Source organism: Nasonia vitripennis (genome assembly GCF_009193385.2).
Source record: "Nasonia vitripennis strain AsymCx chromosome 4 unlocalized genomic scaffold, Nvit_psr_1.1 chr4_random0003, whole genome shotgun sequence".
NCBI classification, from domain to species: Eukaryota; Metazoa; Arthropoda; class Insecta; order Hymenoptera; family Pteromalidae; genus Nasonia; species Nasonia vitripennis.
The window spans coordinates 502,684-520,671 of NW_022279638.1; the positions used below are offsets into that span (position 1 = coordinate 502,684).

A 17,988-nucleotide genomic window follows, 5' to 3' on the forward strand; every position below is an offset into this window, starting at 1 on the left:
GGACAACAGGAATCGAGCCTGAAAATATTACACTGGCAAATGAGCGAGAAGTCAAGAGACGTTTTCCAAATGAAAAGTCGCCAGTGAAAAAACCGAAATTTAAAGTAGGAGATAAAGTACGAATACGTAGGATAAAAAATGTTTTTGAAAAAGGTTACACGCCAAACTGGTCAACGGAAATTTTCACAATAACGCGAGTTGTAAAAACAGATCCAGTAACTTACCATCTCAAAGATTATTATTCTCAGCAATTTTGTTAAGTGCAGATAGATCCATTCTGAAAAGTAAAAATATAAGAATTTGTATTAGAGAAAATACTTTCTTTGAGAAGAAAAATAGTGAGAATCAGCTCTGAACTTACTTGGAAATGTTAAGTGAGTCTTGGTTTCTTCTCCAAAGGCAGGTAATTTTCGAGCTCGACTGCTCGAATGTGCTCTTCACCGTGCTGCGTCGGTTGATATAGCCCATTCCCCACCATGAAGTCTGCCCTTCCATCGCCTCTTGTAGAATATCCCTTCTATCGGAAGATGCCCCATCGATGGATTCCATTCGTGCATTAGCTCATCACAAACATCGTATTCGATAATGATTTGTTCACCTGTATCGCCATAAAGTGTCACCCCACTCGTGCTGCACTGTTTTCATTGGTCACTTCGTTCCCCCTCTCCATTGCTCTCTCGCTTTCTTCTTCAGTATTGGTCGCTTCATACCCCTTCTCCACTTCCATCTCCCCCACTCTTTCTTCTCTTGTATCAGCCATTTTTTCATCCCCCTCCATTTGAATTACAGCCAGCGCCATCTGTTCCTCAATAATTCGGTAATGACCCTAAGGCAAAGTGTCTGTGCTATGAGGTAATAAGTATCTTTTATCATCATACGGACTTAGTGCTATTTTATTCTGTTTTTCAGTATGCACTACATGCAATTTAGAGCGAATGTTGCACTGCTCACGTTTAACAATAATTTGTTCTTCAAGACATTTTCGATAATCTTCGAACGTGATTGTTTTCTTCACAACACTCGATTTTATGCCTTTGGCTTTTTTCACAGTCTCAGATCCATCTATCAAAATACTATACATTTTGCTACGTAAACCAATAAATTCCGTCATAATCTTGCCACAGCATTCATCTTTCATTAATCCAGGCACTTTTTTATTGACACTTGGGATTCCAAATTGATTGTTCTCTTTGTAATCAGAAGTATCAAATTTGTGCAAGTCTTCTTTCATTATTTTATACATATCCACGTCAACGACTTCATATATTAGACTATCTGTGTCGGTGTAAAGGAGTTTACATTTGTCCCCAAGTCGACGCTTCATATATGAATAATGAAAATCGTATAACAATGTTTTAGACAAATCGAGAATGCTGAGACGAACGTATATTGGTTTTTTAATTGTAATACTTGTTCTCTTTAGCTGTATAGAAACCAAATTTTCATCAAAGATAGCACAACTATGAAAATTTGGTTGAGCTATACGTGCTTCTGCTCCATATCGACCTGTAAATTTATTCACTAATCGCACATCAACGCGAGATCGTTCTCGCTCGATGCACTTACCATATACTGCATTAATTTATAACTTGTAGAAAATCTTTTCAAACTCATTCTTGGCCTGCTTTCTCTTCTCTGTATTAAATTCAACATATGGTTTGAGCCAAGGCTTCTGCTCAAAACTCAGAATCCTATGCACTTTTTTAGTCGAAGTCCATTATCTAATACCTGTTTTAACGCAAGATAATGAATGACATACCTTTTCTTATCGTTCAAAGTAGTCAACAGTTTCTTTTGCTTTGAGCCAGGGGGTGTACGATGCTCTGCACAAAAAGGCAAATCTTGATGATCATCATGTATTTCTTCAGGATACTCTAAATCTACTTCAGCAAAGTAGCCTGTATCAGAGTCTGGTGGTGCATTGAAAAATTTGAATTCGTTTCATATTCGATCCATTTGAACTTTCCCACTGGTAAATACTGCACCATAGCCCATCCATAAAGATTATTAATATCAAAATATAAGAGTGTCTTCGTTTTCTGATTCTTATCATATGATGGTCCCATGTACGGATTGTTCGCCTTAGCATACCGATTGCAACATTGACTTATTCCTCCTCGAATGCCCGCTTCAATAAACATCAGCATATCTATATCTGTAAGAAGCTCCAATTCCACTTTTGTCATTTTTAGAGCTGCTGAAAATGTGAGACCTGGAGTCGTGTAAAAGTGTGCAGGACATAAACTATACGCTTTCAGAGATGTCTCTCGAAAACTTTCGAAGACGTCAGCTAATAATAAAACATCTGTTTTCAAGTACAAATCTGAATATTCACCCAAAGTTTTTATAGTAAACATATTTCATACTCTAACAGCATGGTGATAGTCTTCGTCAATAATATTAGAATCTGTTAGTTTATTGTAAAACTCATTCTTCTCTGGCAGTTTTGTAGTCATCAACTTGTCCAATCCATCTACGAAATCATATGGAAATATACCTTTTCGTCTAAGAAGATTGATTTCTTCATCTGTAAATCCATCATTTTTATTGGAGTGGTGGATCAATAATTACAACACTGTGAGGTTTAAATAATAATATGGTATATTGTAATATAAGGTAGAGTGGCAAATAGCCTTGTCGGCACGTCCGACTACATCGGAGTCTAACAGAAGAGAGAGTGTGGAGTACAGAACAGCATAGTCTGGCTCTACACACGGAGTATAGTATAGTACGTAATAGGCGCTTAGAGTATAGTTGCGAAGCATGCGCGATACGCTCGCTCTGACTTGATCTCGTCTCACTGCACAAAATCGTTGTCTGCCAATAGATGGCGCGACGAGTATCGTTATGGTATCTCATCAAGATTATAATACTTAATATTACAACAATTTTTAAACTCATTTACTGCTATCGGCACGGTTTCCAAATATGATGCAAGCTTTTCCAACGATGATGGTAAAAAACGCCATGAATCTATAAATCTAAAACTGATGTCACAGTCATCTATATACTTCGTAAATGAAATATATTTTTCTTTATTGTGAGGTATCAGAGATACTCGTCCATTCATTATTGTAGAAGTAGCAATCTCTTTCAAAATGAAGTGTGTGTCATAATTGAGGTTATGAAAGATAACCGGCATAAACCTCGAATCCTTGTAATTTAAATTGCATGAATTGTGAGCTGGACCTCTGAAACTAAATAGAAAAAAAAGTCTTACATGTTGTATAGCATTTAAGTTAAATATTTGTATACATTAAAAACTAACGTACCGTCCTGTTAGATGACAATGGTCTCGTACTGCGAGTTCTTCACTTTTGATAGGCTTGATAGGACTCGTTCTCATACAAACGATATTGATTAACTCTATTGGGATTAGTTTCACTAGGATGCAATGCTGAAAGTATAGCATACTTGAAACAATGATTATCATTATTACGAACATTAACACATGCCTTTTTCTTTTCTATAAACTTTGGAAGTGGAATGAAGGAACTCCCCTTGATTGGAGAATATTTTTTCATATTGATACACAAACTGATAATACTCGTCAGGGTCCAGCCAGAATCTTTCTCCTGGAATTCTTCAAGCTGGATGAGAATAGGTTCTTTGATATGATCCTTGAACTATTCTTCCAAATTCGTTGACATGAATGCTGTAACACTTTCACTTGTAAAATATTTAATGTCTGTCGTTTCCTCACCATTTTTTTGCATAGAAAATTCTGCGATAAAGTCAGAATTTATTTTTACAGCGTTATATTCCTTCAAGCAATCTTCTACTTTAACCTTGAAGAGCTTTTGCGCATCGTTAAAACAACTTAGAATGTCTACATGCTTTATGTTTACAACTACACCTGTTCTAATTCGATTTTGAAACGCTGATTCTACATCTCGCCACTCAACTCTAGCTTCAGTTTCTTCCGATTGTAGACCACCTCCTTGCTGAAGATGTTGTTGGAGTTGAACTTGCACACATGAAAGATGTGTCATACAAGTTTGATATTTCTGCTTTTCTCCTCTTGCAAGATTAGCTTTGTCGATTTTTTCGTTCAATTCCTTTATTGTGGAATTGCACATGTCCAGCCAATAATGAATATCATTATTGCTCATTTCATGTATATTTCGCAAAGTATCACGCACTACTTCAACAAGGCGTTCAAAAAGTTGAAATGAAGCCATATTTACTTTTTCACTTAACACTCACAAAACAGAATTGTATAAAGAACTAGTTTCGTGTACTGTTGTAGGCGAAGTCTGCTCCTCACAGTAAAATTTCTTGCTATATATAGACGAGACCACTAAAGAAAAGGAAAATTTTAGAAACTACCAATGAATAGGAAGTTTGACAAGAAGAAGGGATATTTTCTTGGGAAGGGATGAATTTTCTATTTTTAGACCAATCAGGCCTGTACTTTTTTTGAGCGACCAATTGTAAAAAACATAAGGCGGAGTTTCTCCTTATATATTGAGCGTGTGAGAATCAATCTGTTCATTTTAAATACTTACTTCTTACTGAACTAACTCTACAAGATGACTACAACGTGTGAATACGAAACAATGTTCAAAAATAACATGCTGCAATGTCCAGAAGAAAACGTTTATATTATGGACATTCAAGGGTTTCAAAGAATTGCCGTAGATACTTTTATTTTTAAGGAAATCAGTTTTCTTAACTTGAAAAAAACTGCTTTTCCAACTGTATATCTCTTTAAGTCACCAATGCCTTAGGAAGATCTAACCGAGGAAGAAAAATGCATGATACACTGGCTAGAAAAAAGTTACCATGGAATCGAATGGAATTCTGGTGATATTCCTTACCATCGACTTAAGCATGTTTTAGAAATCTGTACGCAAGGTGTTCAAAAGCTATTTATCAAGGGGGAGCAGAAAGCACAGTGGTTAAAAAATTATTTACCAAATGCGTATGTATTTATAATATATCTTAATGTTTTATTAATTTATACTTTGAAAGTATAAATACTTACGTATTTACTAAATAATTTTCTACTATTTTCAGTTTAATCTCCAATGTTGAAGATCTCGGATGTCCATCACTTGAGAATATAAAAAGTAATGAACATTACTTTTCCTACAACCACGATCTTTGCATACGACGATTACCTGCGTGTGCTGTCCACAACGTCCTTTCGAACGAGCTTGGCTATTGAATTATATTGCCGGAAACTTTAGTCATGACGAGATAGATTATAATTATTTAAAATGTACTTGCTTGCACTAAATAAAATAATCTTTAAAAAAATGAAAAAATTCTTATGTTATGATTATTTAAAAATGTACTTGCTTGTACAGTGTCGGAATCAAATAGTTTTAAATATCGCGCGGAAAAAATGACGTCAGATAACGGTCATCTAGGCTGACGCTGAAAGGTTATGATGTGATCGCATGTACATTGTTCGCCGCCATATTTCTGCGCGATATTCAAAACTATTTGTTCTGGTCAGTGTACTAAAAAACAAATCTATTAAATAAAATAATCTTAAAAATTCTTAATTATTTAAAATGAACTAAAAAAACATTTGCATTGATAATTGCATTTTCTTAAAAAATTCCTTGGGATGAGAAAAGGCATTGAAATAAGTCAACAATTTTTTTAAATTTATTTTCTTTTTTTACAATCGTTAAAAATTTTTGATACATCAATTGGATCTACAATAATTTCGTCATACAATTCTTGGTAGATTGCGTTGATGATGTTGTCGATGTTGATGCCGCTGTTGTTGTTGTTGCTGCCGATGTTGTTGCTGTTGCTGCTGCTGTTGCTGTTGTTGCTGCTGCTGCTGTTGTTGCTGCTGCTCATGTTGAGTGCTGCTATTTTTTACGTTTTTATCAGCAGTGCTGTCTGTCCGCTTCAGTTGTAAACGGCCCCGTCTTTCACAAACTGGTCTCGTAGCTCCTGTAACAAATAAATACATTTTTATTTTTTAACGTGAATTTTTTAAAGATAAACTTAATTTAATATTTAAATAATTTTTTCTTACCCATGTCCATCCTCAATGTTCCTGCTTTTGGAGACATCTCACCAGATGCCCTTTTCTTCTGCTCATTCCCGCCTTTGTCTTCTGTAAAAAAGAATTAATATTGTTATTTTTTTTTTTAATAGATAAATCAATATTTTAAGAAAAAATTAATATTATTTACCATTTAATTTCCGCTTGGAAATCGGCCCAAGATCATGTATGCTTATAAACGATGACGTTCCGCTCGAACTGGAACTGCTCGAACTGCTCGAACTGCTCGAACTGCTCGAACTGCTCGAACTGCTCGAACTGCTCGAACTGTACGATCGAGACCGGTTTCCTCGGGGCTGAGATCCCAGTACTGACGGGGATCGTCGGGACTGCGACGGTTCTGCTGCAGTCGGGGATCGTCGGGACTGTAATGGTTCAGCCACCGGGGATCGTCGGGACTGCGACGGTTCTGCTGCAGTCGGGGATCGTCGGCGCTCCTCAGCCGCCTGGGATCGTCGAGGATTGACATCGTCAACTGTCGACGAACGGCCAGGATGCCGTGAGCTCACCTTAGCGTTCTCCGCTGAAGAGCTTTGCGATTTGCTGTATAACTTCTGCAAATCAGCATTAGACGGCAGTGGCGGCACTGTAACGCAGAGAAAAAATCAAATTAAAAGCAGAAATGAACTATTTTTTGCGCATTAATATACAAAAAATATTATACTTACACCTTTCCATTACCTCCATCGACCAGGAGACGTACTCCAGCATAGTCAATAGAGTCGGTGCGTTGGACACCAGCCAACGTATGCGCTCCTGGGCGACTCGAATACTACTTCTTCTGGAACTCGACTTCTTCGTTGCCATCTTGATCTTTCTTCAAACTTGTGAAATTGAAAAATCGATGACTGAACTGACTGCAATTAGCACTGGGACCCAAATTTTAGCTTGCTCTTTTTATGACTCTCCTACAAAAATCCTCTGATTGGTGAAATTTTTCCTCCCTAGTTCTACAACTCTCCTGGAAAAGTTCTCCGATTGGTTGAGTTCCTCTTTCCACAACCTTCTTGAAAAATCCTCTGATTGGTGAACATTTTTCCACCCTAATTCTCAAAACGCTACAGTTTGTGCACACCCCCGCTAAAAAAATGTACACTGCTTATCTTCATAAACGCGCAGAAACACTCTTCGACTAATCCACGACCTTTTCTTGACCGAGAAAATTTCTAAGACCCTTCCTATAGCTTGTGATTGAATCTCTGCGCGCAGACTCCGTAATGGCTTGTGTACACATTTTTAGACTCAAGCGCGCAGTGTACAATTTTTTTACGCTCCATCTACTTATCAGTTCGGCCCAACACATTTGCTTTATCACCCCGTATACCTTTGAGAAAATTTCTAGACGCCGTAATGGCTAGTGTACATAAAAAACAAGGTCCAAGCCATTAGGGTGCTCATAAGGCCCATTAGATCGTGTACATCTCCGAGCTCGCTGCAGGCCCTTTTCGATTTCACATCCATCCGAGTGAGAAAAAAGGCCCTATCAGATCGTGTGTATCTCTGAAAAAAAAGGCTGCCCCTTCCATTAAAAAAAAGTAGCCAATAGCTTTTCTTTGTAGGCGGTGAAAATCTACAAATTCAGACTTGTATAGGGAAGGGAATTGAAAGTGGTGGGAAACCATCCCACTCTTTCTCTCGTTGGTTACTAAAACACATGAGAAAGGGAAACATATCCCACTCTTTTCATCTCGGGTACTAGAACACGTAAGAGAACGCTATAGACATTCCAAAACATAAGGGAGAGTGGGGAGAACTATTCCCTCTCTTTCATCAGGTATTAAAACACTCTGAGAGGAGAGGGAATGTTTTAGTATGCGTGAGAGAGGGAAACTATCCCACTCCTTCATCGGGTACCAAAACAGTTTAAGAGGAGAGGGGGTGTTTTGGTATGCCTATAGCCTATCTACTAACTACTAATCAAAAGGTAAATAAGTATTTTCCAGCGTTATACAATCAAGTATCTGTATTTAACTGGTAATCATTTTTTTCCCTTACTTTTGATGGATAAGAGTAGAATGCTTTGTGTCAACAAGCCTAGCAATCGATCTCAAGTGGTTACATGATTCATACTATCGAGACTAGGATTACTCTTTGTTTTTTTTTTTATTAAAAGAAATTCCACTCTAAAATGCACTCAACAAGTCACCGTCGCCTTAGCGACTTTAAAAATTTCATGAAAATACATATTATATATATATATATATATATATATATATATATAAAAAATGTATTTTCATATATATATATATATATATATATATATATATATATATATATATATATATATATATATATATATATATATATATATATATATTATGTATATTTCATAAATACACTTTGTAGTATTTGAATTTTTAATTACAGATGATTGGACACTTTCAAAATATTGTAAAATTATATTTTGAAACTTATTAAGGGGAAAGTATATGTTTAATTCTCAAAAATGTATCTAGATTTTTAAACTATAATTGTTTTGCATTATTTTAATATAGATGTTTACTTGAAAGTTTATACCATCAGAGCCGACTAATATACAGTAAATTATTATTTTTGTGCAATTAAAAAAAAGTTGAGATCTAGACTTGTACCCACGATTTTTCAGTTTATAGATTAAACATTTTATGACGGTTTTTTTGTGAGTTGAAGTGTTGGAGTAGAAATCATCCTATATTATGAAATTATATTATATTGATAAATGCATGAGCTAAGAATTATAATAGAAATTTTTATAAAACAGCAGCAGCATTTTAATAAATAAATGTAATAAACACATTCATAGTTATTTACTCAAATTATTACAGTATCGGAAGCAGACTAAACGTTCGAAAGACTGCGCAGATTCAGTTTATATTAATTCCTTTATGTTGTTTATCAATGACGTCTGCACATGCGCGAAAATATGTATAAATATCGTGAAAAATTGGTTCCAATGTTCATTCTGCTCTGACTGCTCTGAATAAAATCGTCTAGAATATATAATAATATATTTATTTAACTTAAGAAATGTAGTATATTTCAATTAACGTTCTTTTTAAGTTCTATTGTTTTTGATGCAACTTTATATTATTGATTGTGAATAATAACTGTCATTCAAAATAAACCTATCTTTGAGTAAACAGCTTTGCACTTTCTAAGTTTACTCTATACATATATAATAAGAGTTTTAGTTTACATTTAAATATCTTTACATTTATTTAAATATCTTTGCATTCATTCTCCTTTATCTTTATATTTTCATTGTTCGTGTACATGTATGTATGATTGCGTCTCTGCCTTGTTTGTGTAGTGACTATACTCTCATTCATGTGTATGTGATTTTGTGTGTGTATCTCAGTGTTTCTGTTCATCTAGTGTATTCTCTTCGTTCTTTCCCTGCTAAAAATATACGATTGAAATCGATGGACAAAAAATGAATCGATTCCGTGTCTATATCTTAATCCTGCGTTTTACATTTGAAAGCGATTATTCAGGCTACTGCGTGTGTAATATATTGATGGCATTAAAATAGATTTAAAACGATAAAATAATATCGATTAAACCGGATTAGAATACATAAGTATTAGGATATTCACTTAATGGATTCAATGTCTATTTAAATCGGAATAAATGTATCTGTGTACACTAGAAAAACGGTTTTAATGATTTTTTATATCTAAAATAACATTTGATATTATTTAATCGTACTGTATTCAACTATGCAATCGTTTTTACTGATGTGTATATCGTGGTGTTAATCGATTTGAATTGACATGATTTTTTTCATGTGGCGTTGAATAAAGTCAGTCGATATTAATAAAGTTTCAATTCAAATCGATTGTAGTTAATAAATCTATTCTGTCTTGTACAGCATTTGACCTTTCTTATATAGTAACGGAGAAAAAAATCTTGTCACTTGCGAGTATGAACATTTGAAGCGACACCAAGCGGTTATATTAAGAAACATAGGGTCGATTAAAATCGACTAGTTTTGCAATAAATTTAATCGATTCTAATCAAAATATAAAAGTTTTTTTTCATAAGGGATTTTACAAAACTTTGATCATTAAGGTCAGTTAAAATGTTATCAAAATTATTTGTAAAATTAAACTAATTTAATATCGACTAAAAAGTTGATGCATATTTATTGAAAGAATCCCAATTGAACTGCATTAAAATAATCATCACATAAAAATCGATAAAAATATCTTTATTTTGATATTTAGATTGCGATTGAGACCGATTCACATCGATAATAATTTAAAACTTCGATTAAATAAATCTAGTATTTTTAGCAGGGATTCTTTTTTTGATTATTTTAATTGATTAAAGGATAATTGAATCTAACCGTAAAAAAGTATCGAAATTGATTAAATATTATATAAACGAATTACCTTATAAATTAATTTAAATTTATTGATAAAATTACGAACAAACCACATTAGAAAAATAATTATGATTTTTATTATACATAATAAAGTACCATTCGCACAGATTTATGTATATTGATAAAATAAGAATTAAATGATATTGCAAGAATAGTGGTTGTTTTGGTTATTAAAGTCTATTAAACTATATTCAGAGCCATTCATAAAACTAGTATAGGATCGATAAACTATTTAGTAATAAATAGTGATTTTCAAATCGATTAAAATATATTGACAAAAAACATTTAAATGATATAACAAGAATAGTAATTGTTTTGGTTATTAAAGTCGATTAAAATATATTCGAAGCTATTCATAAAACTAGTATTAAGATCGATAGACGATTTAGTAATGATTAGAGATTTTAAAATCGATTAGAATTAGTGAAAAAAATTACAATTTCAATGCACTAAAATAATTACTACATAAACGTCGATAAAAATATATTATATTTAATACTTATTTTTCGTATTGAATCCGATTGTAATTAAAAACGATTTAAATCGATAGGAATTTAATCGACCAAATTTGGCTGGTCGATTGTATGGATTTAAAACGATTAAATTCGATTAAATTTTGATCGATTTCAATCGAATGCAATCGCATATTTTTAGCAGGGTCCTCTCTTCTCTCTTCCTTTCTCTGGTGTTTATTATTTCTTTTCTTCTTTTTCCCCCCTCTCGCTTTTCTATTTGTACTTCTTTATCTTTCCTTCTTTACTGGCAATCGCTATCTTTTTTCTCTTTGCAACTTTCCTCCTTTCTATTCTCCTGTGTGCTTTCCATCTTTTTTTGTACACTTTCCTTCTTTTCTGTTTCCGCTCTTTATAGCTCCTGTTTTTTCTTTTCCGCCTTCTCCTTTTCTTGTTTTGTCCACTCCTTCTTATCTATCAAAGCATTGCATCCTTCCAGATTTCTATAACAGGTTCCTCGTCCGCTTCCTCTTCTGAAATTTTCTGTAGACCTTCTTCCTTCCTGTTCCATTTGTATTTTTCTTCTCGAATCTTTATCTATTTATTTTCTGGTTTAACTTTAATTTTCTCTCCTTTTTCTGTCTTTTTCTCTTCTAATTCTCACACAGAACCAAATTGATCATTGTCTCATTGAAAAAAGACGCCATACTAACGTTCTCGACGTAAGGGCTCATAGAGGGGAAGATAGCGACTCGGACCACTTCCTAGTAGTAGCCAAATTAAGAACTAGGTTAGTAGCGAATCAAAATAGTAAGCGAACATACAAGGTAAAAAGCTTCGATATTGAAAAGCTACGAGATAGAACAGAGCGAATTAGGTACCAGATAGAAATTAATAACAGGTTTCAGGCACTTGAAGAAGCAAACACATCGCCGGAGAGGAATGACGAACCGAATAGCTTATGGGGGGGGGGGGGGGGGCATCGAAAAAACGGTAAAAGAGGCCGCGAACAAAGTACTGGGTAAAAAGAAAAAGCCAAAGAGCAAACCATGGTTTGACGAAGAGTGCGAATTCTGGTTTGAAAGGCGCAAAAAGGCTAAATTAGATAGCTTATACAATAGAAGCGATAGGACCGTAGAAGTGTATTCTAACGTAAAGAAACAAGCGGGCGCGATCTACAGAAATAAGAAGCGAGAGTATCAAAAGAATCTTATTAGAAGAATAGAAATTAACAGTGAAGAAAATAACCCTTGCTAAATGTACAGAGGGATTAACGCCGTCAGAAAGGGTTTCAGGAGTAGAGCGCAATTGATGAAGGACGAAAATAGCGAAGAATTAGGGGACGGAATTCACACTGCTGAACTCCACGTGGAGGAACCGAGCTACCAAGAAGTAGAGGCCGCGATTAAAAAACTAAAAAACAACAAAGCAGCGGGAAATGACTCTATACTAGCTGAGTTACTCAAATATGGGGGCGTCGAGCTTACTTTTAAAATCTATAAACTAAAAGAAGTATGTGCCATCTGGAAAAATAAAACAATACCCGAAAATTGGATGGAATCTATCATTATACCGATGAGTGAGGGAAGTTTGGGTGAATAAATCAACGCAAAACACAATGAATTTCGCGGGAGAAAAAAGACCACTTGCCTCGGCGTAAAAACTCTCACGGAGTAGAGAGAAAAGCCGGGACAAGCCTATAGATTTATTTTAGAAATAAGTAAATTATACAAAGAAAAGTGACTCTAGGATAGACTAAACAAAAAGAGAGAAATGCAATTACAATGTACGCTTATATAAAAAAAAGAGAGACTCTACTATAGGCAACAACAGAGAAAGAAACACAAGTAACTTAATCCTATCGCCGCGAGGTACCTTTCGCACGCTGGAGAGCTCTCCTACCTTATTCGCAGAACGAGACGTGGACGGCGCGATGTAAAGCCCTGGCCGCACGTTGGTGGGATGCACCTTCCTCAGTCGCAGGACGCCTCGCTTTTGCAATATTTTAAATACAAATATCACTGTTCGCAATATTTCAATTCAACATTTATGTTTTATAAATTTTTTCATTTTAAAATCTTAGTTTATAAATTTTGAATTTATAAACTTTACCCTTTCTAAATTTTATTTTTCAAAATGTTTACCCTCACCAGTTTCAGTGCTCATTCTGCTCTGACCTGTAGAAGCGGTAACATCGGTGAATCCTACTATTTTATTTAATAAAATCGTCTAGAATATATTTTCGTTACGTCCAGACTTCTCTTTATAAAATAGTCAAGAACGTAATGATATAGGTAGTGGCAAAGGCTGTAATAAATGTTAATCCGCGCCTAACACTCTTAATGTTAGTAAATAAATAAGAAGACCTTACCTTTTAGTACTGTGTTTGCTTAGTCGACAGAATGCAGATTCAAGCTCATACTGAATAAGTAGGATTTCGTCGTAAAGAATTTTTAGAACACGAATTCTATTTCGCTGTAACCTTATTTTTTATTCAACTAACTATATAAAATTCTCTCACAATATTGTTAACGTTTAACAGAGATGAAACGCGATATTGGTATTTATAATTGAAGCTGCTTTTGCAGATAAGTATCGCTAATTGTCGAATCGATGTATACGGAGTTCGCGACTAACTTCGAACTGCTCGTTTGAGCGCATATAAAGCTTTTTGTGATTGTAAAACGTGATTTTTACAATATTTACAAACTTAAAATTACGAAAAATGTATACATTAAAAGTAGCGCTCGCTTACATCGTCACAAATTGCTAATTGATCATTTCGCTGATTCGAGACTGACATGCATTCGGCCGTGTATCGAAACCGTACAGCGCACGCGATGCATTTTTCTTTTCAAAGTTTGAATTTCAATGTTTGTATTCTACAGATTATCATGTTTTCAGTTTTTTTTTTATTTATGCGATGAGTCGTTCGACGTAACACCTCGGGGCATAAAACATTGCAATTAATGAGAATTAATTGCAATGAGAATTTTAACGTTATATTTTAAATTCGCAGTCTCTGTTAATAAATGCTAGTTCTGGAGAATTTAAGTTTGTTGACTCTTGATTAGTTCAGCGTTACAAAAGTGTTTAGTAGACAGATTTTGCTTATAAAACCGTAATAAACTATCAGGTAAGTACAGTTTTTTTCTTGCAATTTTCGAGTTTACATATTTATTAAACATGTACGGATTCTCGCGCAAACGCTACAGCATGGTCTGTGTAAGTATCTAAATATATATTATTTAATTTTCCAATATATGATGCTCATATTCGTAATTCTTTTTTTTTCTTTTAGTTCGAGGACTGTCAATGCACCAGGACAGTCAAGAGAGCGAAGTGAGAGAATTTTCCTCCTCTGATTCCCCCTAAAGCGGGTTATCGTCATTATCAACGAATATGTGTCAGTAATTTTATTTTATTATTGACAATTCTTGAAAAATAATGATTTAAAAAATTCTTTTGTTTATTTTTAGTTTCAGGATTGGCAATCTACTCGCTCCTGGAGGCGTTGCGACCGTCGCATCAATAGTGGTTACCTGGAAGGTGACTATGGGCCTGATAAGGACACCTGGGGCATTGCTGCTCTGACATCTACACTAAATCAAAATTTTATATTTGGTCAATTTTGTAAAAACCCTCCAAAACTCGTAAAAAGGAAAAAAATTTGATCTATTTTACGGCAGAAATGTTCTTTGAACGTAAATCATTTAGGTTACCGAAAAAAAAATCAAATGTATCAAATTTTAATTAGTTTTTAGCAATAAGAGAACTTAAAAAATGTACCTCTGTCCGTCCGTCCGGATTCTTTTTTTTTTGCATTTATTCCACAAAACTTGATGTATTTCATAAATAAAAAACTATTTAATAGTAAAGACAGGTACATATGATACAAATATACATTTCTACGAAAAAACATTTTCAAGATTTGGTCCAGTTAGATTAAAAACTGTTAAAACAATTAAAAAAATAATAGACGCAATTAATTAATTTTTTTTTTTATATTTTTGACATATACCTCAGTTCTTTTTTTAAGTTAATTTACTATTTTATGTTATTAAAGGCGTGTTATTAAAAAAGTTAAGAAGAATGTGTAGAAATCCACAGATAGCTGTTTTGATTGGGATCAAACTAGTGAACGTAGAAGACAGCAATTATAAAATGAAGAAAACTGCTTTGAACTATGAAAAAACCGTTGTTTTTACTTATTAATAGTTATCGTCTGTTGCATTCATTTTTTAATTTATTTTCTAAATTGTAAAATTTTACACCTAAAAAGGAAGAAATCCAACTCAAGTTTTTAGCAAACTAAATAAAACTGAAGACAACTGTAACGGTTTAACTTTCCCCAAGAGACTGGATAGTCAGTCGGTTCCAGGATCAGGATAGGGGAAAGGGGGAAAGAAAAGAGTCTGCTTTTATATTTTCAACAATAAAAAAATATATTTCTTAAGTAAAGAATAGCAATTTGAAATCAGTTGTTAAATCCCGGCTGAAACAGAAATCAATTATGCGTCTTGTTAAAAATACTTCGCCTTTACAAATAGAATTGTTTAAACTAACGCGGTTGACAATTTACAAGAATATATACGCGATTTCGTTACAAGAATGATTCGGTGTTCGCGGCTACGGTGTTTTGGTCCGGTGGCAGTATGACGGATCGGTGGCAGATTTTGTGGTTAGGAATTCATTCGGTACGGTGGAGTCCTGTGCGCACGGCTACGCCCATCCGAATGTGTCGTGTAACAACGATCTCGATCGCTCTGTGTACACACAGTAACGGCCGGGATCATGCTACGGTGTTTTTGAGGTTATCCCTCGGATTCGTGGAGTCGTGAGCGCACGACTTCACAAATCTTCATCGCTCGTCTCGTTCCTCTCTTTATCCTGTGTGCGCACAGAGATAAAGCGAGCTGTGAGACTTTGTTTCACCAGGACGAGAGCGTACGACCGGGTGAATCGCCGGCGGAACTATTGTTACTCCCTTAATCCTGTGGGCTCACAGTGGCAGAGGGTGACAGCAATGTTTCGGAATGTAGGTTAGGATTTTACGGTGGCACCGGGTATCGCCTACGTGTGCTCACGTAGACGAGGCTCGATGTCGCTCGGGTGTTCCGGGTTGCCTCGTGTGCTCACGATGGCAACTCGGAGTTTCGGGTTTCGGTTCGTCTACCAAATCATCACGTGGGCTCACGAGACGATTTCGTCGGCGTAGGTCTATCTCTTGCTGTTCCTTGTAATAACGTGTGCGCACGATACTACCCGGAGTGGAGCTCGAGTAGAACTGCCTATCGTGCCGCGCGATCCGCCTTATAAAGGCGCGCGGCGCGGATATGTATCGGTGCGTTCACGGCACACCACGTGCGCCGCTCGCGCCGCCTGGCGCGTTGTCGCTGAGTCGCTCGCCGGCTGCCGCGCTCCGTGCTCGTGCGGACTCGCCCTGCGAATGTTGCGCGCTCGCGCTCATTCCGCGTCGTGCGGAATCGCCTTTCGTTCGTAGCGCGCGCGCTCGCTGCGCATGCCGCATCTATTGCGGCCGCCTTCACACGTATTTACATGTGCGAAACTCGTGTCTTGTCACACAACAAAAGATTACTGTTATCTGTGTCTCAATTCCGACATTTTTCTGCTATCATCTGCAGTTCATAACGTTTTTCTTCAATTGTCTTAATTCTTCTTTTTCGTTAGGGATTGAAGATATCGTTATCATTTAATATAAAAGTAAATATCGTATTATGTATTAAATTTTAGTAGAGAATATAAATATTATGATTGTTATAATCTCACAATTTACATTATTTTATAAATGTGAATAAAAAAAATGTTTAATTAATAATATTTTTTGTTAGATTTTGTTAATATAATTAATACTGTCATCAAATAATTACAAAGAGTTTGAAATCATTTTTTAATAGTCAAAATTTATTTCTATTTTATTCTATAATATTAATGCCGGTCCTGCGTACTAGTAACTATAAGTACTTTTATAGAATGTTAGCTGTATTGAATATATTCATTTATACTCGACGGTAATTAATTCTCATAAAACGTTTCCGAAGTCGTGTTTTTGATTGGTTAGAATTTATCAATCTGGAAATCTTATTATAGCATTCAAAAACGTTCCATAAGAATTAACTACCATCGAGTGTACATCTAATATTTAACAGTATATTTTATAATGACACGTTAAATAATTAAGGGGATGTCAGCGCAGAAGCTTCGTAAATCCACCACGGAGTATTTTGTATTTTTAAACTTTTAGGAAAACAGAAAGTCCGATCGAATTTTTCTTTCGGTAGAACGATTCATCAAACTTAACACTACGGCGCTACAGACTCGGTTTTTCATTTGCAAGCTATATTTAAAAAGTTTTATGAACAATTAGATTTTAAGGTTGGCGCTGCAATCGCATGAGTACGACGAAGTACGCGTAAACATCTGATCGTATTTCCAAGATTTTAGAAAAACAAAAAGTCTGATAAAATTTTCTTTCGGTAGAACGATTCATTAAACTTAAGGTAGTTCACTAAGAAAATTAATTTTCGTACAGATTGCTGCAATTTTTGTAAATATATCATATTAAGTGCCCTCTATAACGTGGTAAAATTTTTTACCCCACAAGCGGTATGATTTTTTTAGATATCGGGTCTTGAAGTTGCGTATTTTAACATGGGAAGCATAGGCTAAGCCTAAATTTAGTGTACATTTTGTTTAATTACGAAGAAACTAAATCTTACATCTTTTTCAAAAACTAGGTCATGATGTAAAATCATAATACAAATCAAGAAAAAAATTTTGATAGGGCAAGCAGTGCTTTTTCAAAAGTTACAGCAATCGAAAGTTTTAATTTTATGCCATCAGTATATCTATATATGCGCGAGGTGTTTCTCGCTTTTCCAAGTATTGAGGATATTCGATGCTCTAAACACTTTCTATCAATATTTTGATATGCACAACTAAAAATTCTAGAGTTTTCATATTTGATAACACTACATGAAATTGAAAAAATTAATTTTTCAATTCAACCACGAATTGAGCACCACTGGGCCAAGTAAACTACCTTAACACTACAGCGCTACAGACTCGTTTTTTCATTCGCAAATTTAATTCAAAAAGTTTTATGTAATAGAAAAACA

At 34.9% G+C, this 17,988-nt stretch overlaps 2 protein-coding genes across 19 annotated transcripts in view; both read right to left on the reverse strand.

Moving 5' to 3' along the window:
- The window catches only part of LOC100679361 (SNF-related serine/threonine-protein kinase), a 738,484-nt gene that overhangs the window by 408,962 nt on the left and 311,534 nt on the right, over positions 1–17,988 (reverse strand). The gene's annotated exons all lie outside the window — the stretch shown is intronic.
- On the reverse strand, positions 5,602–8,189 carry LOC107981288 (osteocalcin 2-like). Its single transcript, XM_016986656.2, has 4 exons — positions 6,700–8,189; positions 6,162–6,617; positions 6,002–6,082; positions 5,602–5,916 (listed from the first exon to the last, which is right to left on the reverse strand). The coding sequence occupies exons 1-4, from the start codon at positions 6,836–6,838 to the stop codon at positions 5,684–5,686; spliced, it is 909 nt and encodes a 302-aa protein (XP_016842145.2). The 5' UTR covers positions 6,839–8,189; the 3' UTR covers positions 5,602–5,683.